The 21,273-nt window shown below is 39.2% G+C and overlaps 1 protein-coding gene across 2 annotated transcripts in view; it reads left to right on the forward strand.

Moving 5' to 3' along the window:
- Positions 1 to 2,205: 2,205 nt before the first annotated feature.
- The window catches only part of FBXL2 (F-box and leucine rich repeat protein 2), a 52,560-nt gene continuing 33,492 nt past the window's right edge, over positions 2,206 to 21,273 (forward strand). The window contains exons 1-3 of one of the 2 annotated variants that reach the window (XM_059850411.1): positions 2,234 to 2,316; positions 16,146 to 16,207; positions 19,680 to 19,780. Coding sequence is in view for 1 of the 2 variants with exons in the window: in XM_059850401.1 (XP_059706384.1) it covers positions 2,314 to 2,316; positions 16,146 to 16,207 (65 nt within the window). In the remaining variant the exon portion in view is untranslated. Of the gene's footprint in view, positions 2,317 to 16,145; positions 16,208 to 19,679; positions 19,781 to 21,273 lie in introns of both variants that reach the window. The other variant, XM_059850401.1, reaches the window with a different exon arrangement.

Here is a 21,273-nt window from a genome sequence, read left to right on the forward strand (position 1 = left end):
GACGTTGCAGCTGGGAATAACTCTTGATGAGCCTGAGTGAACAGCAGCCAAGTGATCCTCTAGCATGGATTGAGTGTAACAGTGTCTGTGTCTCTGCTTAGGTACCTCTGCCCAGCTGCTGCATTGGGGATCCTTTAGATAGTGAGGTAGTGGAAAGAAATTTACTCTTAAATTCAAAGCTCTTATATAAATTACTTTCTAGGAATGAGTTTGTGGTTGTCCCAGGTGACAGACTTTTTCAGCTTGCAGGGTTTTTTTGATTAAAATTTTTTGCATTTTCAGGTGATACCACAATATGGACAAAAAGGAGTCGAAAAAGTCAGCAGTGAGGTGCAATAACACCGCTAGTTGGTCCAGACCCAAAAGGCTGATTTCTGTCTCTCACATCCTAAATATATCTATAGGTGGCAAATGCATGGCTGTCTTTTCCTTCTTGTGGGATGAAACAAGACATCTTTTTTCATATACTCTTTTTTTATACATAAAATATTGATTCAAATCTATTTTGCGACAATTCGCTCCTTCTGACAGTTTTCAATCAAAAGAGAACTGATGTTAGGCAATGGAGAGTCTGCTCACACATTTGCCTCCTGTCTTGCATCTCTTGCAAAAACACATCCAAATTTAGCTAATCATACTGGAGTCCTCATCATCAAAGATGGTGGATATTTTGTAATGCCCCTTCTTTTTGCAAAATAAGATAATTTTTTCCTTCAGGTTGCTGCAACTATAATTGATTCTAATTCCCTAGATTTCTTCATTTTTACTGTAGTGATAGGGAAATTTGTCACTATCCTTACAATACAGTCCAGGCATTTGCCATATGAAATATGAAATTAAAAAAAAAAAAAAGTATCATGGGGTAGTAATCTTTTCCTTTTTCTAAATGTGAACCAATAGAATTTAAAAACTGCTAGTCTGGGCCTTCTGCAATTCAGCTGAACATGTCTAAATTGTTTATACATATTTCACATTTCTGAGGCTTTCTTCCCTGCTATACAAACCAGATCAGCTGTATCAACCAGGTCATTCTCCAAAATCTGGAGAGTAGAAGACAGCAGATTCAAAGATGTGCCAACAAATGATATGTGCATGTACCAACTATTTTCGTGTGGGTTCTGAGAAAGGACACTTTCATAAGAAACTATTTTTTACTGTTAATCAAACCAGAATGTTTCATTCCTTAAAGGAATGAACGCAGCCTGTTCCAAAGTGCAAACTCCTGTTCCTCTGCAACGACCACTTATGATTCTTAGAAACCTGAAGGACTGAATCAACAGAAAACAATACCTGCTGGGGAAATTTTTTTCCTCACAATTTTTCCCATCTCTTCCCTCACTTTTGCATGGGGTATTGTGACTGCTGAACAGATGTGACCCGTAAGCGCGCTACTAATAATGTTGTATTTGGCTTTGACAGAGGTTTTGTGCAGAGAGTGTTTGCAGAAGCAAGCAGTGCTCTTACTGACAGCACGCATTGCCTGAAAACTCTTGGCTGGCTGACAGACAGCTTTTGTGGATTTTTCCGTAGCAATTTAGGATGCTATCGTCTCCCGGTCATCTACAGCTGTGGTTGCAAGTTGCAGCCCCCATCGGTGACCACGGCGGCATCTCGGGCTGAACTTTTCATCGCTCTCCACAACTACCTGAGCCTGAGGGGAGGTTGTACCCAGGTGGGAGCTGGCCTCTTCTACCTCCTTGCAGCGAGACGACCAGATGTCATAGCCTGAAGCTGAGACCAGGGGGAGATTTAGACTAGACATTAGAAAATAAAAATTTCACCGTTAGTGTGGTCAGGCATTGGAATAGGCTGCACAGGGAGGTGGTGGAGTACCCATCCCTGGAGATGTCTAAAAGGTGTTTGGATCTGGCGCTGGGTGATGCGGTTTAGCAGTTTAGAGGTTCCAGTGGTAGCGCTGGGTTGATGGTTGGACTTGATGATCTTGAAGGTCCCTTCCAGACTTGACGATTCCACGATTCTGTGTCTCCAGTGTGTCTCCAGGAGGTCACTGCGCCCAATACTAATCCAACACGAAGCCGCAGACGGGCGGCCACACCTGAGTGGGCAGCAGAGCCCCGGGAGGTCGGGCAGCGACCCCGGCCCCTGGGCCGCTCCCGCTGGGCGCCAGCGCCTTCCCCCGGGAGGCGGTGCGGGGCGGGCCGGCCCCACGGCGCAGGGGCGGTGCCGGTCACGCGGGCGCGCGGTGGCCCCGCCCCGGCTCCGGCGGCAGCGGCGGCGGCGGGGGCACCTGGCGCCCTCCTCGGGGCTCCTCGTCGCCGGGACAACCGGGATCGCCGCCGCCGCGCCTCTGCCATGGTGAGGAGCCCGCGGCACGGCCCCGCCGCTCCGCCGCAGCGGGCTGGCCCGGCCGCCCGGGGCCCGGGGCGGGCAGCGAGTGCCGGCCGGGCCGTGCGGAGCGGCCCCGGGGCCGGGCGGCTCAGCCCGAGGCGAGGGTGGCGGGCGGGGGAGCGCGGATGCCGGGCTGGGCGTGCGGCCCAGAGCGGGGCTGCGCCCACCCGCGCTGTAGACGAAGGGGAAGGAGAGTGTCTGTCTGGCCCTCTGTCTGTCTTCCCCTCTGTCTGTCTGCGTGCCTGCCCAGAGCAGGTGGGGCCGCGCTGTCCCTCGCTGTAGCACATGCCTGCGTGTCTGTGGTGAGGTGTGACGGGCGCCTTGCCGCCTCCTCCTCCTCCTCTTCCTCCCGTGTAGCGTCGGGGCAGCCATGGCAGGGCTCTGCCTGGCGTGTGACGCGAGTCAGGTGTGTTGTCCGCCTGGATAACACAGGAGGGATGGTGTGTTTATATGGGTGTGTAAGGCGGCCGGGGAATGGTGAAGGTGTGTCGTCCCCCTTATAAAGTCGAGAGGAAAAGCCAGGGCGTGTGTCGGTGCGCAGGGCAGGGATGGGGTGTCACCGTGTGGATGCACGGGATGCTGGGTTTGGGCGCTGTGCTGTATCCTTATGCATGTGCCGTGAGTCAGGGTGTGGCCTGGGATGTGTGCAGATAGTAGATACACAATGAGCGTAATGCTGTGGCTCTGTGTGTTTCTGCTGTGATTTGGGCTTCGGGTATGGTGTGTTTGTGTTGTAGCAGAGATGTGACATTGTGTGTAGGGCCATGACATGGCATCGTATATATGTAGCTGTGTCTGCCTGCTGCTGTCTGGTACGGGCTTGTTCCTGTGTGTATATGTAGTGAATATTGGGTGTGGCATAATCTGTGGATATTTTTAAAGGCATGTATGCTATGGGTGTGGCAAGGATTATCCGTAGTCCTGTACGTACGTAGCAGATACAGGGAATGGTATTTTGTGTGTACAGAGCAGCAGTGGCATGGGTGTGTGAGCGTGCATGGTGTGACATACTGTGATGTTGTGATGTGTATGCACCGATGCATTTATAATAGATATGTGGGGTGAGTGTGGCAGGCTCAAGGTTTGTTTCACCTGTGTGTGGGGACGGCATGGCACGGAGCACATGTGTGAGGAGGGTTGCAGCGGAGGAGGAAGAGCGGCTGTGGTTTGCTCTGTGGGGATGTGACACAGTATGTGTATGCCACGAGTGGCAGGGCAGAGATGCATCAGATGTTTGTGAAAGGAAGATGACAAGGCACGTAAGGGGGAGTGTGTAGGGACAGGCACAGTATGTTTGGAAAGATGATTGGTTTGAGCCCTGTTTTCAATTACGACTTAATTGTCTGATGCCTTACTGCTTCACAGTGATAGTTACAACGATAGATGCAGGAAGAAGGCACAGTTGCTGGCCTTTCCCATATGAGGAAGTACACAGTGTTTTAAGGCAGTCACTTCATGTGTATATTTACGTGTGTGTAATGATAGTAGGTTTTCTGTATCAGGTTCTGGAGAGGCAGAGGGAGCGCTCAGCCTCACAAAGGGAGGAACTATATTCCTGTGGTATTGCAACTTTTTGTCCTTTACATGAAGGCTTGTTCATGCACTCACTCTTTCTTCCCCTGCATGTTGCCTTCTGTTCCTTCCCAATTTTAGCCTGCATGTTCTGAACCCAAACAAAGCAACCTTGAAAACTAAAATGTAAGGTGCAATAAAAATATGGATAGACTGTGCATGATTGCACTATGCTTTGGTGTAGAATCAGTTTGGATTTGCTTTGCAAAGGTCTTAGGATGTATCTGTTGCTACAAGGAGGAGTAAACCTCAGTGAATGAGGCTGTGGATGGTGTAGCATGGTGGAGTGATTGTGATGTGACTCAGTGACATGTCCTTCATATTAATATTCTATCAGAGAAGATGCAGTATCTTAAGTCAGTTCAAGAAAATTGATTTCTCTCATGTTCTAAATTGAAGATAGATTACAGACTGAAAAGCAACTAAGCAAATGTCTATAAACTGCACCAGGGGAGGCTCAGATTGGACATACGGTAAAATTTCTTCACTGAAAGGTTTGTTAAGCATTGGAATGGGCTTCCCAGGGAGATGACAAAGTCACCATCCCTGGGTTGTTCAGGAAACTACTGTGGCGCTTAGAGCTATGGTTTAATTGACCATATGGAGGTATTCAGACAGAGGCTGGAATCAATCTTGGAGATGTTTTTAATTCTTAATTAATCTATTATTCTATAAATGAATATTCTCCATTCACCAAATTCCAGGCATGGAGATTTTCTTTGTGGTCCATTTTGACATTCCCAATGAGATACCTTTAGCAGTCTAAACTCAGCAGACATAGAATCTGCAAAGCAGCATTGGTGCTGTAATTGCACAGGGGAAATCTCAGAAATTATGCCATCTGCTCTGCGGATTCTTATATTGGGCAGCTTCTTAGTTGCACTTGACAGCTCTTAAGCTGTTAACCACCATTTTTGGTGTTATTTTAAAATTTTTCAAGTATTTTATTCAATCCATGCTTGTAATTAAAATTTTTCTGTCTTACAGGGTTAGTCCTATTCAAATTGTTCTTTCCTTCTTAATTCTTCATAGCTTCATAGTATTAATTTTGAGCAATTAACACCAGACCTTTTAGTACAAGGAATATCAATGTTCCTAAAAATCAGAAGGACTATTAGCTTACTGCTTGCTTATTTTACCACAGAATGGACTATTTGGTCATCCTAGTTAAAATGAGGGATAACATGGGGCTAGCAGATGTGGAAAGTTGCTGATAAAAGTCAGGTTTTCTGTGAAGCATGGCAACTATTTTTAGGTAGGTGTAGAAAAGTAGTACTAGTCTTGGCACTGGGACAATATTGATCTGAATCCCAGCAGAAGGCTACACATTGACAGTACTTCAGCTGTTTCATCATTTGGAAGTCAGAATAACTGCATTAATTTAATGTAAATTGTTATCAACTGGCAATTCTGGCAATTCATTCTACTGAATTAGAAATGCACATAAGTGGGATATGTTAGGTAGGACAAAACCAGATGAAATTGTGACACCAAGGAGTTCTCCCTCAAGCTAGTTTAGACAATAGCCACAACATCCACTTGCATTCTTTCTGATAATCTATTTAGGAAGGTGATCCATATTCTCCACAGAGTTCTGCTTTTCTCTTGTTTGTTTGTTTGTTTGGGGTTTTGGGTTTGTTTGGTTTGGTTTGTTTTAACCCCTCCATGTGTTTTAGGACAATGCAAGAACTGTTAAAATGTTTCATCATACTTGATGTGAATGTGATGAAGCTTGAGTCCAACTGTTCCCCTGAGCTTCTACAAAACAACTTTCCCACTTGAACTTTTAATGCAGAGTGAGACATTCTCATTCTTTGTAAAGCTTCTGAGAAGGAAGATTGTAAACACAGATTAACTTCTATATGGTGAAAATCAGATTTGCATTCTTAAAAATGCAGAAGAATGTATACATGAGGTATTAAAAGTGTATAATGATGAACTTAAAATTCACTATATACTGATATCTTCTCTGTCAATTCCATTTTTTTTCAGGATCAATAAATTACTTGCATGTCTCTCAAAGCTTAAACTAATTGTTCTTGAGACTGAAGAAACATTTTTCTCAGCCTAATTTTTCAAAAAAATGTGCTGTACTCTGAATGTCTGAAAATCTGTGTGATTATATGTGAATCTGTGAAAATATAGTGTGATTCTATAGCACTGTGTGAAACCAAATGGATTATTTATGTGACAAAATTAATTCTAATGCAACTGTAGTCCCTGTGAATCATTTTGTGGTGGAAGCTGCCTTGGATTCTATTTCAGTATGTCTCTGTAGAGTCTCTGAATGGTCAAAGGAAAGCATCTTTCTTAGGTGTTTTGAACTTAGGCTTTTGCAACTTACCTTTGAGTGTTTGATACTTAAGGAGGGATTTTTTTATGTACCTGGTCAAGGAAGAGTAAGCACAGGATCTATAAATGCATAATTTTTGCTGTCTTAAATGGACCTCCCTCTTATACATCTGCCCCCATCCACCCGAACCAAAACAGAACAAAATCCATCCAAACAAAACTACAGCATGAATTTAAATGTTTAAATGGAGTAAATAATTTCTTTTGGGTACAGGGAGGTAATGGAAATGCAGCAATAGTTGACGCAAGGGCACATCAGCAGACAAAATCAACTACAGCCAATTTCTAGAGGAATTCCCCCTGGCTTTTTATCTTTGCATTGGAGGAACCGCTGCTAGAGGAGGACTGGAAATTTGCCCTTTTCTGGACTTGCACATTTTTGACTGTTTGGAGCTATGAACTCCTGCTGTGTAGCTCACAAGAAAGTATTCAATATTTGGTATCAAGCTGCAGCACTCAAAATATTTACCTTAATTCTTGTTACACTCTTCTTTTTCTATTCCATTGTTTTCCTGTGTTCTCCTTGGTAGGCAGAAGGAAACAGTAAATTTGGTTTTCATTGGATTTGATTGCTGTTCAGCTGGTTACCCAGTATGTTCTGTAAATTTAAATCAAGGAGACAAGGACATAATCAAATCTGCATAAATGTGAAACTCTACCAGTATGTCAAGTTTGTCTGTCTTCAGAGGTTGAAATTGAGGTCAGAGCTTCACAGAGAAATATGGCATTTCCATATCATAGCTTGATGTTACATGGTAGTTATATAAATATTAAGGGGCAAATGTCTAAGCGTGCTTCCAGATTATAGGCTATTTTCAGAACTACTTCTGAAACAAAAGTATCAAGATAATTTTATTTCTGCAGAAACATACATTTTGGCAAATATTGAATGTCCAGTTTCTCTTCTAAATCTCAACCTATTACCTTTCTTGAAACAGTTTGAAAAAGATGTTTTGGAAATGCTACTATGATGCTATTTCCTTGGAAGTCAAGTGTAATGGTTGTAACCATGAAGAGGTACCTAGTTTTGTCTTTTATAATTGAAAGCTTTTATTAATAATGCATTTCACGTATGACAGCTTTTATTAATTATGTACTACATATATGGCATATGTAGCCACAAAGCAGATTTTTTTCTTGTTTCTTTCTTGTTAATTTTCTATGGAGATTTGCCTTGCAGAGAAGATTTGCCCTTCATAGTAAAGATTTCAGGCTTAGTACTAGGAAAAACCTCAGTTCTGGCATAGTGTTTAGGAGGCAGATCAAACGCTGCTTTGAAATGGCTTCGTAGAAACTGTGGAGCCATTTCTGTAATAAGCCATACCTTTTATGTCTCAAATGTGTTTTTGAAGAGCAGTTGTGGAGGGGGAGGATTTGTACTCAAAATTTCCATTCCACAGGTGCTTAGAACAAGGGTTCTGACTGCTTCAACCACGCAGTCAGTACTTAAGCTGTGATTTCATTTGCAGTTTGTGCTAAGCTTGCAATAAGAATTGCCTTTCTGGATATGGGATTGCGTGACTGTAGGGAGGACTCTGTCAGTTCAGATTAGAATGGTGCAAACTCCTGGGGAAATGGACTTGCAGAAGAATCTCCGTGTGAACACTCCAGGAGGATTTCAGGTCTCTGTTGTCGTGCCATCAGGCTGTTAGTTTGTGTGCTGATATTGAAGACTGGGAATAAAATTTAGCCATATGTGTGTCAATAAAAGCAGCTATATGTAGAAGTGGGGATTCAGAGATGTTTTGATAGGGATTCTCCTAAGGGCTCTGAATCTGTGATGTAGATTAAATTTGGATGGCTGGAACTGCATGGCTGTCCCTAGGCAAATGTTACTACATTGAAATGAACGGACACTAACTTTTCTCTTGGACTGGTTTTGTTCAGGAACATATCATGTTCTGAATGCTTTGAGAATGTGTATTTATAGTATGATTCTACAAAATGGCGTGACACCAGCCAGATTATTTTTGTGATTACACAATTATTAATTTGAGCACACAGTCCTTGTGGATGTTGTGATGGAAACTACCTTAGACTCTTCTCCAGTGTTTTTGCTTAGAGTCTCAAAGTTACTTGAGTGGTCAAAGAAAAGAATCTTTCTCAGGTGTTTCAAATTTAGGCTTTTGCAAATTCCATTTGAGACTCTGCTGGATACTTTAAGAGGGATTTGTCATTTACCTGGTCAAGAAATACAGAATCTGTATGATGCTTAATCAACATTGTGAGTGGCTACTTTGTACCCTTGTGGTGGGTTACAGGCAACAACTGCTTTGTCCACCTGATTCTAATTTTCTGCCATTCTCCCATTAATTAATGGGTCTGTTGCTTTCCAAGCCCATAAAGATGATGATATGGGTTTCCCCATATTCCACTTCAAAGTACTTTATACACTGGACTGCTAATTAAATGCTTTATTTTAATTTAGTTTTTTTTAGGAATGATGTCTAAATGCATCATCATGTACTGTTTGGAAGGGTATAATCTTAAAAGACAAGTAATGGATAATTATCTGAAAAAGGAAATGTTCAGTCATTTTTTTTTTTTTAAGAGAAAGCAAATTGAAAGAAAGATTTGCCAATCAGTATATGACTAACAGATGATGAGGATAAAACTTTGTCAAGCCTGTTTTTTCAGCTGTCTCTCTGTATATGTTTAAAGAATATACGGGGATACAATTAACAGCTTTTTCCAAATTTCTTAGTGTTTATGTGGTAGTTGTTGGATTTTTTATTTTATTTATTTTTCTTTCCTGATCTAAACTAGTCTCTAGTCATGGAAGATTAGGTAAGGAGTAGTTTATTTTTCTATGTGGTTTAGTTTTGTTCTGCCATCTCTGGTAGTGGTTAGAACTAAGTGCCTTGAAAGGCAAATGTGAGCTGGGTGCACCTGAATGAAGGGTTAAGTCTTCCATGTAGCTCCTATCTCACAGTAGCATAGGGAAAGCAGAGCTTGCAAACCTTTTTTGCCAATAAAGTGTAATGCCTCTTTCTTTTAGTGAGATATTGGATTGAACATAATGTTTTCTGCCATGCTGGCTACCAAACACCAGTTACATGATAGCAAGTATTGATAAAATGTTATCTTTCAACTGAATTTTAGGCCTGCAAGTAATTAGGTCAATCAGTAATCTGCAAACCATTGGATTTCCCCTTTCTAACCAGCAGAAATAGGAGCTATTCCACTGGAGTCAGAGGATTGCTGTCTCTTTGGTGACTTAGTAGGAGAGGATGAGTCTTGCATTAGGGTATGGGCATTTCAGCTAACAGGTCATGTTAACCTGTTAGACCTTAATACCCTGGCTGCTTGCAGGAATGAAGCTGTACTCTTTAAAAGGCTTGAGCAGTGATTTCCAAATATGTTGTTGGCAATAGGTGACTGTCCTTCAGAGAAACACACAGGAAAAGGTGATGAGAGCTGTTTGAGCAACAAGCAATGGGCTGGTGTGCTTGAGGCAGCAGGAAAGGCAGCCTCCAAACACCTCCTGCTCTGCACTGAGGCACTCGAGTTGGAACAGAGGCCTCAAGGTAGGGTTGTGCAGCTGTGGACTTCAGCTCTGAAGTTCACAAGTGACCTTGTTCTGTCACCCAGTAAGAACAGGGCCTTGAGAGCCAGGCTGATGCCCTCCAGTAAAATGTGAACGATGTGGTATGAATACCAGTGCTGGCAAAACAAGAATGATGGCTTTTCTGGAAGAGAATCAAACAGCAAAGTGGGCAGTGTGGCCAGCTCCTTCTGCCTGGAAGGTTTTATTATGTTAAACAGTACTTATTCTGGGGAAATTTTAAAAGCATTATGGCCCTTATAAGCAGCCTTAGGTCATTGGGAAACATTAAGGAAAAACAGAGAGATGTGCTCAGGTGCATTTAATCTTCTCTGAAGGTGAGCCTTAACTCTTTAAGATGACCAGCATAATAAGAACAGAAGCATTTGATGTGACGTGTTGCTTTTGTTCAGTCAATTTGTCATCACAGCGTTAGAAGTGAAAATACCCCAAGGAAAGACCAGTGCAAAAGATCCAGGGGTTATCTGGCAGCCGGGAGAAAGCTGTAAGGCCACTGAAGACCATGCCCTAGGCTCTAGCAGTCTGTGTCCAAAGGGAAGGAAATGTTAGCAACCACAGCAGGCCAGGAAGGCTGAATTTTAAAATGCACGAAGCCATAACCTGGGCCAGAGCAGGGTGAACAGCTGGAGCATAGGAACAAGAGCCTGAAGGGCAGACAGTATCTGTTTGTTGAAGTAAAAGATTTTGCCAGTCTGTCTCTGCTGTAGACAAGCTTGGTTCAAGATGGGATTGCATTTCAAGGTTCATTTTGGTGGATTATAATTTTTATTGATTATACAGAAAGCTTTACCATGGGTTCTAGTTTAGCAGCAGTCCTGTCATCAGCTGTTGTGTCTTCAGTATCACTTACTTCAGTTCTGTTGGCAATGTATATCCTGTCTAACGCTCCTTTTGTTGCCTGGATACGTTTTGCCACTTGCATGGTGTTAAATGGTTCTGCCTGTCTGATGCATTGATTGTACATTTCTGGAGGAAGCCCTAGCTAGCAGCAATTCCCTGAGCATTAGAGAATTTTATACACTTATGCTAGAGTGCAACATGGGATAATCTGAAATTTATGGTAAAGGAAGGTTGTTTTGCCTCCTCTTCCTCCTCCATTTTTGTGGTGTATTTAAACAGAGAGCTTTTTAGGATGCTGTTCATTATTTTAGTTTGATTCTGGGCTGCTCCATGTAGCAAAGCCAATTTGGTGGCTTTCCTACCACTTAAGCACCGGGTGCTTTCAATACCATGGCAAAAAGAAAATTGCACAGGCAACAGTTAGGTGTCTCAGTGGAGGAGAGATGTGCAGCAAGCTGATAGGTTTTGTTTGGCAACAAAAATCTGCACATCAAGGTACTGAATAAAACTTTAATTTTATTTTCTCAAGATTTTCCTTTAAAATTTGGTTTTACCATGTCTATTAGTGCATGGATAATACTTAACAAAAATTGTTCTTTCCCGTGAAAACCTGAAAGACTTGATGCTTTATACATATGGCTGTATTTACAATTTAAATAGGATGTGTGCTCTGTCAACCATAGAAGGGAAGGAAATATATGGGTTTAATTCCAGCCTATTGTCTCCTTTGGTGGAAATGACCCAATGTTGGGTTTTTTCTTGAACTGATAAATATTTCAGCCTTGTTTTCAGTATATATGTCTTTTGCTGATGCTCTTTAGAGTCTTTCACACTTCATCTTCCTCAAACCTACTTTTGCCCATAATTCCTTTAGCATGCTACTAAGCAAGGCTATTTTTGAGAGTCTGGGTTTTTAATAACTTTTGATTTGAGAAGTTGACAGGTTGAAAGCCCTTATCTACTCTGATTTCAGTGGAAATTAAATACATAAATATCTCAGTGGAACTGAGCCATAATGGATGAGCTGCTACCAAAGCTGTTGTTTCATCTGTTAAGAAAATAGTCCTCTTCAGTAGAGGACTGAATGAGAACTGAAATTGCATGCTTTAAAAAAAAAAAAAAAAAAAAAAAAAAAAATATATATATATATATATATATATATATATATATATATATATATATAAGAACCATCACCAAAATTAGTAGTATAACCTTATTTTGATCTTGAAATAACCCTATCAGAAAAGATTTCTTCATCTCATTAATTCTGGTGAAAACAGGAGACCCTTATCACTAGCTGTTAGACCAGAAAAGATTAATGTGGTGCTTTCAATGGTAGCATGCTAAGTGTGGTGTACCAAGAAGTAATGTTCTAGGACTAGTGGCAATTAGTACGTTTAATAATATGGAAAGGGAATTCAAATGGTGAAATTATCCTTTCTGGGTTTCACAGATTTACACAATGGGCGCCTTGTTTATATTATAAAGAAATTTTTAAAAATGTAGTTGTAAAGAAGTTAAATGTAAGAAGCTATCAGGAAATTTTTAAAGAAAATACTTCCTTTTTAGCTCATAACCAATCTTCCAAAACTACAGTGAAGATATTACCAAGAGAGATCAGTTAAGGAATGTAAGAAATGGCTCAAGATTCAAGAAACAAGGAATTACAGTTTTCTCTTGTGGATTTTGTTTTGTGTTATTTGTTCTTGCAATTCTTTTAGAATGTGGAGATCTTCTGTAACTCCTCTTGTGTTTACAGGAAATTTGAAACTGGTTTTAGTGTAACATATATTACATATCTTCAACTGCATCCTTTTTCCTTGTGCACAGATTTGTCTGTTGTATTTGGGGATTTTGTACAGTTAAAACCATACTTTTGTAGAGTTTGAGATACCCAATCTTTAATGCAATCAAACTTGTTACCAAATACAAAAGCAAAGAGAGGAGAAATATTCTTTCTATGTTCAGGGTATTCTTAATTGTTATTCTGGATTATTATGTACAGGTATTCTGAGGGCATGTTGATCTGTAAGTAAAGAAAAAAACATATTTGGCAAGAATGCTGTAATATTGTTACGGTGATCAGACATTTCCTTAACTGAATGTTTTTGGTGGATTTTTTTTTATAAATAGAAACAGAAAACTAGAGGTTATGTTATAAAAATTAAGTAAAAATAAAAAGAACGATACATGAAGGTACTAGGGTTCTTGCTTCATTATCGGAAGTTTTAAATCATCAGAAACTGTTCAAACAATGAATATATTGTCCTTTGCACCTTCTGTCTTCTTTCTCTGCTTGCATGCATTTGAAATCATGCTACAAATGTTATCTAGAAAATGACTACTCCAGTTGTCCTGTGTCTGTTCTCTGCTAGGGGGGAAACTTATTGAGGGGCCTTTAAAGCAGCCCCTCTCTTCTTCTGAGATGCAAATGCAATATGGCTTTAGAGCTTAATAAATTCACAGAGTAAAAGAGTACTATAAAGAGACACTTCCATTTTTCTAGATGTGCTTATTCCATAACAATAATACATTAATATATGAGAACTGCTGCTAATACATACAAGAACACACAAAAGTTGCTGTTTGAGGGAAAACAGCTTTGAATGTGTTTGTGGCCTCATCTGTGGCTGGTGTAGCAGGTGTGGTACTTTGTGTGGCTGGGCAGGTCACATGCTTCTTGTAGTATGTTGTAAAAGCTGTGCTTTTTCCAGTTTTAACTGGGATTTCTAAATGAACCATATTGATCAGATAAGCTGTCATATATTCAAAATAGTTTGCCCATCCAACTTTACCTTTAGAATATTCTTACATAAAGATTATAAGCTTTTTTCCTAAGAGTTGCTGGCTTGGTTGTAAGTTTAGCTTTTCAGCTTGGCCTCAGTGGGACAATACTTACTACTGTGCTGTGATTTGTAGCCAATTCACTTCTGTTGATGAATAGTTGAAAATACTATTTAACGCAGAGAGCTATAATGCACGCTCAGGTCTTCAGAGCAACTTGCCTCATACCTTACTAACTCAGATCCTGTGTTATCCTCACACAATGAGCATATATATATATGTGTGTGTGTGTGTGCATATATATAAATGTCTTTTTATATATATCTCCATGTTACTGTGTACTTGAGAATCTGTGGTGTAAAAAAAAGAGGATGGTTAGATTTTTTTTATATAGGCAAAGTGACAGCACACATGTAAACTAGTAGCACTCTGCAAAGTAGGTTTATTTAAAAATATATGCTTATGTATGTATCTGTCTGCTAGATGAAGTAACTTTTGAGGCATTATCTGCAGCTATGGAATAATTTAAGTTAAAAGAGGATTTTTTGGTCTGTGATACTGAATGTTCAGATTCTCAATCACAATTAATGAGATTTAAGTTAACTTGTCTGTTTTGTCACAGACTTTGCATGCTCTCATGGAGGTGACATCCTTTTTTTGTGATTTATGTTCCTAACCTGCAATGCACAGGAATATTTCCTTACTTGACTCTTTAGTGATACTAACTTCTACAAGGATGGCATATATGCCCCTTTTTTCTGGATGAGTTCTGCTGTAAACACAATTATGCATACAGTCTCTTCTTAAAAAAAAAAAAAAAAAATCCCAATATATGCTATTGTTTTCAGACCCCAAGCTGCAAATTTTGAGTAGCGTATAATATAAAAATGGCATACATGTGGATAATTCATAAACGTATGAGTTGTCAAAGTCAGAAGCAGTCAACCAGTTCTAAAAATGTCATTGATGTACATGGTATATTTCAGCCTAAAGGCTGAAAGTATCAGCAGCAGTGGGTATTGGTTATAAAACAACCAGAGCAAAGCTAAGCCTAAGGTCAGCCATGTGGAACTGCTTAAAGCCAACGCCTCTCCTCTGAAGGAGCTAGAATTGTCCTATTGAAATATGTGTTCATGGTTGTTTTATGCTTTGAATATCTGTAGTCCCCAGTCTATGAATAAATGTGCTGCTTCAGTTTCTGGAAAAGGAAGCTTGATTAAGCTTGTCAGTCCTGTTGAAAGTTGACAGCTTTATTGTCTTTAGAGGTGTGGATATCTGTGCACAGAGGTAGTGGGTAAAGAAATCTGTGTCAAAATTGAAACCAGTAGTATGCAGTTAAACTTGAAATCAGTCTAGGATGTACTGGATGAGAAAAACCATTCTTGGCAGCAGCCAGAAGGAGGTTCAAATTTTCAAATCTTACAGTATTTTTGGGGGAGATATTTTCAAAATTCCCAGGTGTGTAATTTTTGCAGTCTCCCTTCCTTTATGAAGACAGAGCCAAGCTTATATTTGGCTTTTTTTTTTTTTCTTCTTTCCTTGCTTTTATGGATCTTTTTTCTTTTTTCATTTTTTTTAAACAAGAAGCAAAGCAAATAGTTTCCAAGTGTTCAATGTGTGTGGACAGTAGGATGAACAACAATACCCTGATGTCAAGAACAGCATATGCTTAATAAAGGGAGAAGATTTCTTCCAGTTGTTTTAATGTTTTGTGTGATTTTTCTTGTTTACCTTTTAGTGTTCAGAAAACTCATCTATTTTGGATCCTTCTTCCTATTTTTTGTTTCTGGTATTGTGGACAGCAAATGAACTCCCTAAAGCTCTTCTCTTTGCACAGGAAATGATTGCTTGTGACTTTGACATCTTCCAGTCTTTGCCATGTTTCCTTAAATTCCATTTCACCTTCTGTTTTGTTTAGTGCTGTGTTCCTGTGGTAAAATTTCTCAAACTTAAATATTTAGACTAAGTTGTAAATCTGGTCAACATCTTTGTTTTAGTCTTTCTATTTAGCTGTTGACTATATAACTTTAGTATTGCCTACTTTTTTCCTTGGGTGTTTTCTTTTAGTCTCTCTTTTTTTTTTTTCCCCTCTTAGGATATGTATTAATTATATAAAGTTTGGGTGAGAGGTATTTTCAGTTTTTCTTGTAGCATTTCTTGACCTGCTTACTTTGCTTATATAGCAGTTGCTGCCCAGTCTCTGACACTAAATTCCTTAAACGTGCAGATAGTTATATTTTATCCATATTCACATGCCTGAGCCAAAGTATTTGCACTGTAGACAGTGAAAGGAGGGACCTGAATAACTGAGAAGTGTCCAGGATTTTTTTTGTAATGGGACAGTTTTTGGACTGTGCAGCCACTATGTGTTTGTACATGTCTTGCTTGAAGTTTCCCTACTGGTTGAAATACTTCTTTGTGCTGTGTAAGTGTGCTTGCTTCATAATTATTAAGTTGCTCCACAATTTCTGTGTGGTTAAATTAGCACTAGGTACAAGCAGGTGTATATGGTCTTTGTTTTGTACATTGAAATTATTTTATAGTATTGACAGCTAACGTGTTGAAAACTTGATATTAACAGTAATTGAAGAGAATTAAGCACCCAAGTAGAAGGTGAATAGCCTCTTCAAAAGATGTTTTTCTTGTTGGTTTTTAAAATAGTGTTTTTTCTTTCTGTTTCTAGGTTTTCTCAAATAATGATGAAGCCCTTATTAACAAAAAACTACCCAAAGAACTTCTGTTAAGGTAATTGTACATAACATTTTAAGGAGTAAAAACCTGAGGATTATACATTGTTTATGTGTCTTACAGGCTATCAAGTGCTATTCATTCTTTCTTAAATCCTCTTGAAATAGATAACACACCTGATTTAGTTCTTGGAATTCTTGACCTTGTTGCCTTGATTTGTTTTAATTTGTTCAAGTTATACTGTACCATGGAAGATGTAATTTAGTTATGATTTTTGACTTGCATGTCAAAAAAAGAAGTGAAATAAAATGTCCATAAAACTTCGGTGTACCAAGTAGTTAGCTCTTCCACACTCTCGATGTTTTATATCTGTCTGAAGAGCCTGATTCTCTAATGTAGTTCACACTCTTCGTGCCATGAACTTTATTATAACAAAATAAAATACAAGTTCAGTGTCAGAGCTTCCAAAAAAGTCAGTGTTCTATCTAAATAATAAAGTGAAAATCTCTATCACCATTACTGCCAGTCTGTGTTGTATAAGGTAGAACCAACAGAGGGATCTTTCTTATTGTAGTCATTGGGTTACTCATAAATTTTATCAGCTTGCTGGTGTGTGAGTAGATCATCTTTGCAAAAGTTACCTAGAAGACCAAGATCAGTAAGTTCAGCCCATGACTGGTGGATGTCTTCATGTTCTCATGTGGTTGAAAGCTGATTTCAAGCATAGAATAAACCAACTGCCAAATGTGGAGGTATTGCTTGGTTGGATGTGGCCACTGCAGAACTGGAACTGAACCAGGTCAGCAATGTCTTCTGTACCTACAAAGAAGATTTGTTACAGACTAATCCTTAAGGTGAAAGAAAGAAAAAATGTTTGGTTATGATTGTGCAAATACAATTTTTAGTACTGGTGTTATTGAAATTGAGCTGATGATTATTTTCTTAATATACTGAAGAGGTGTTTGGGTCAGCTTGTGTGTATGTCACTGCTTCAGTCTGATTTGAAGTGGAAGAGTTCTCAATGGTATTTTGCATCTTGTGTGCAAAGAAAATGCTCCTAAAATCATTGTGACTATCACAGTGCTCTCTCAATGATATTAAAAAAGCAGTCTGTTGTTAAAGGAATTGAATTTTAAAAGGCTTTTAATTTTTGTTGAGATATATTCCATGTGGTGGCAGACTGTAATTAGACTCTTGGAACTGTTTAGAAAATGTGATTAAAAGAGATAGTCACTGAAGGATGCCCTGAACAGGAATTCTCATACCTTTTCCTTTGTTGAACTCAATGCCACACATGAACCACAAGATAAAAGTCAGTGTAGGATGCTGCCTCCTTAGCTAAAAATCTGCAAGCACTTCTTTTCAAGCATTAGGACTCCCCAATATTTGTGGAAATTACTGTCCTTTTCACTGTAATGGATGCTAAGTATCTCATTTATGTAATTGACTATAATTTGTTTATATGGTTTAGGTAGTGCAAAGTATCATGCACTGAGATAGTAAGGATGTCTTTTGGAGCATCTTTCCTAACAGAGAGGCTGAGGGAGTTGGCCCTGTCCAGCATCAAGAAGAGATGTCTGAGAGGAGTCCTCATCAATGTTTATCTGTACCTGAAAAGAGGATGCCAAGAGGAGGGAGCCAGGTGCTTCTCAGTGGTGCCTAGCAATAGAACGAGAGGCAACGGACATAAACTGGGACACAGGAAGTTTCACTTGAATGTGAGGAAGAACTTCTCTACTGTGTGGGTGGCCGTGCACTGGAGCAGATTGCCCACAGAGGTATTGGAGTCTCCCTCAATGGGGATATTCAGGAACCATCTGGATGCAATCCTGTACCATGTGCTCCAGGATGACCCTGCTTGAACAGGGAGGTTGGACTGCATGACCCTCTGTGTTTCCTTTTAACCTGACCCATTCTGTGATTCTCTGATTTTAAAGAATTCAGGAGGAATAAAATCCAAACAAACAAGTCCAAGTAAATAGACTCTACCGCTGGCTTAGCTGTTTGTTCTTATATTCAAGATAGCTTAGTACAAAGCAACTTGGGGCTTATCTTGGATTTGAGGAAGTGGCGCAGCTAATCCCTGCCACTACACTGTTACAGCAGTGTCTAAAGAAGCCTTTTGCACTATTGAAAGGCTTAGTGGTGCTGGATCAAGAACATAAAATATCCCAGGCCTAGCATACGTGGAACTGATTCAGCCAACCATCTATTTTTTGTGCACCAATGTCCTTTTTGCAATTGCGTGGTGATTTACTAAAGTAGTGTTGCAGATGTAGTTAGAAGAGTTGATGATCTGAGAAACTGAACTGGGACTGTCAGCTTTGTCCATAAAGAACATGATGATCTCATGGGTCTGCTCTGCCAGAGAGAAACGAAGTGCATATTTCATTATACCCACAAGACTGTGCTGATCACCAGGGTTTTGAAATGGAATGGAAGGAGAAGTGTGAGAGAGGTGCTCTGTAAATCTCCTTTTGAAATTGTACTGGTACAGGGACAAACTCACAAGGCAAATGGCAGAACTTGTCAGAGAGAGGGATATGCATCTGGGTTCTCATCCCTGCAGGATGTAGATATCTAAGGAAGTTTCAGGGCACAGACCTGCCTGTCTAAAGCTTTATCAGTGGGGAATTTGTTTTATGAGCATCACCTAAAGGCTGTTGTAAGCATGAGCCTGAATGCCTTTTGACTCCTGAAACAGTATCTGTTCATGCTGCAGCATGTTTTAAAATTGTCTTGCCCTATGGCAAGACAATGACAGGAGACCTGAAATATTGCTGCACTGGGTGTAATTAATATTCTAATTATTTTTCCTTTACTAGCTATTCAGTCTGCCTTTTAATTAAAAGGAGAGTAAACTAGTTGCAGTGGAAACATTTTGCTCAGAGAGCTGAAACTGAACAGTAAATACTACTGAAAGTGTCATCAAATGTACTTAGTTTGCATTTTGCTTGTATCAGATATGTATGAAAACTGTAGCATTATAGCCCACTTTTAAAAAAACCCTATTGGACTTGTGGAAAAAATGTGATTAATGTCTTGTTACAAATACCTGGAAATTAAATGTAAACACCGTTTCTTCTATTTCCAGAATTGGTCTTGTTCTCATTTGCATGAAGTATTTAAATTTATGTAATCTGGCTATAACAAGCAGTCAGTCCAATTTTTTCCTCTAAAATTGAAAAACTTTTTTCCTGATGGTAGACTTACAAAATAAAACCACTTTGAAATTTATTCATAGAATAGTGTTGCTATACTTGCATACTCTAAAGTTGAACAAAGTTATCTGTTGGTCTTTTTCTGCAGTTTATCATCACTTTTAATATTATGATTGCAGTTATTGCTATTACTAATGTAACAATCAGAATTGTATTGGAAGTTTTCAAGCCAGTGTCATGTCTGTTGCACTTTTTCTGTTCAGTATCTACTATGCTTCTAATTAAATGGTTGAGATTCTGAACTTCTCAGGCACAAAATTCTTTTGAAAGGATAAGAAATAGGAGATTATTTGTTCTTTCTCAAGCAGACTCAGATAACTGGGCACAGGAGGAAGAAGATATCTGATTAATATGGACAGTGGTGCTTTTGAAGAAGACCCTTGTTTGGAGGGGCAAGTTATACTTTGAGGTTGGTGGTATAGCTGGAGTGGAGAAAGGGAGGTATTTAATTTGTAACTTTTTCTGGTTTATGGAAATTCATTTTTATTTGTAGTCTTGGAGTATATTTTTTACCTGTGAAAGAAATAGTCTGCTTCTAAAAAAATTTTTTGTAGTATTCAGGCTAAAGGAAAAATTATCACCCCTGTTAGCTGTTGAAGTGCTATTAGTTTGCCAGTTGGCAAGGAATGCTTGTTCCCTTCTACTATTATATATTGCAAGGAGTAAAAGGTTGAATAAATGCTCATTTGTATGATGTTTAAGAATTGTGTGGTGGTATTATAAATTGTGCAATTTAAACAGTTTTTGGATGATTGTAGCTTTTTTCTTTTTTTTTTTTGTAAGCCTATGTGTTTATGAGAAAGTATCAATTGAATATACAGGACATTCATTGTAGAATTGAATTGGTGTCTGAAATTCATAAACACTTATCTGTCATCAGAAGAATGAGAAATCAAGTCAGGCTAATACAAATTTTAATTGCTGGGGAAAAACTCTAAAACAATGGATTGTTACAGTTACAATGTGCATTTGAAAATAAGTTGAAACTAAAAAAATGAAGTCTATGTAATTAATGTTAGAATGTCCTGATTTTTTTTTTTTTCTTACTTGATAAAAAGTAACAAAGCACTTCTGAAAAGGGAGATACAGCCAGTTCTTTTGGCATGTAGAAAGATGAGTAACATTTGTTAATTTGTATTTTGCCTGCTAATGCTCTGTGAAAACTGTAAGTTTTTTTACAAAAGTAGCAAGCTTAAGGAACAGAGATATTTGTCCCTTTCAGCTGCTTAAACCATGTTCAGTTCCTTTCTGCCTACAAAGTACCAACTTCATAAATTGTACCACACATATAGAAACTATTGTGAATTCTGTTGTAAACCATACTTTCTGACTGCGTGTACTTAAGAGTAGATCTTAGCTATCAGTCTCAAAATTTGAGTGGTCAATCCGATTTAGAAGAGGATAAGTAAAGTTTTGGGACTGAAATTAGGAGAGGAACCCAGGAGTGGCATTTCAGCAGCAGCTCTTTTTGTAAGCAATAATATGCAGCTTGAGAGTTGAAGTTTTCATGTAATGAAGTTTTGATAAAATTTCTCATGCTAATAAAGTTTTCATGTTTCCATTCTTTGTTTTTATTACTGTGTGTTGCTTTTTGCTGAGCCTTTAATGTGTTCATTGTTGCAGAGAAAAAGTAAGCTTAAAACTGGTGAAGTGAAACATAGTAATTGATGTATTTGAAGTGATGCATTACCATCTGTGTGCTGAACTGGGGAGGGAATAGAAAAGAAATACAGCAAAGGATACAAAAAGAAATTGTCATAATGCCATGGGTATTTCTTAGCTAGGTCCTTGGATGGCCCACAATTGCTGTAAAGTTTGGCTGCTGTATCTTAGCATACAGAGTACTGACTAGTGAGTCAAAGAACTGAAAAATATAAAACTTTGGTCTGGACCAGTTCTTGG

The sequence above is a fragment of the Haemorhous mexicanus genome, chromosome 1 (genome assembly GCF_027477595.1).
Source record: "Haemorhous mexicanus isolate bHaeMex1 chromosome 1, bHaeMex1.pri, whole genome shotgun sequence".
Classification (NCBI taxonomy): domain Eukaryota; kingdom Metazoa; phylum Chordata; class Aves; order Passeriformes; family Fringillidae; genus Haemorhous; species Haemorhous mexicanus.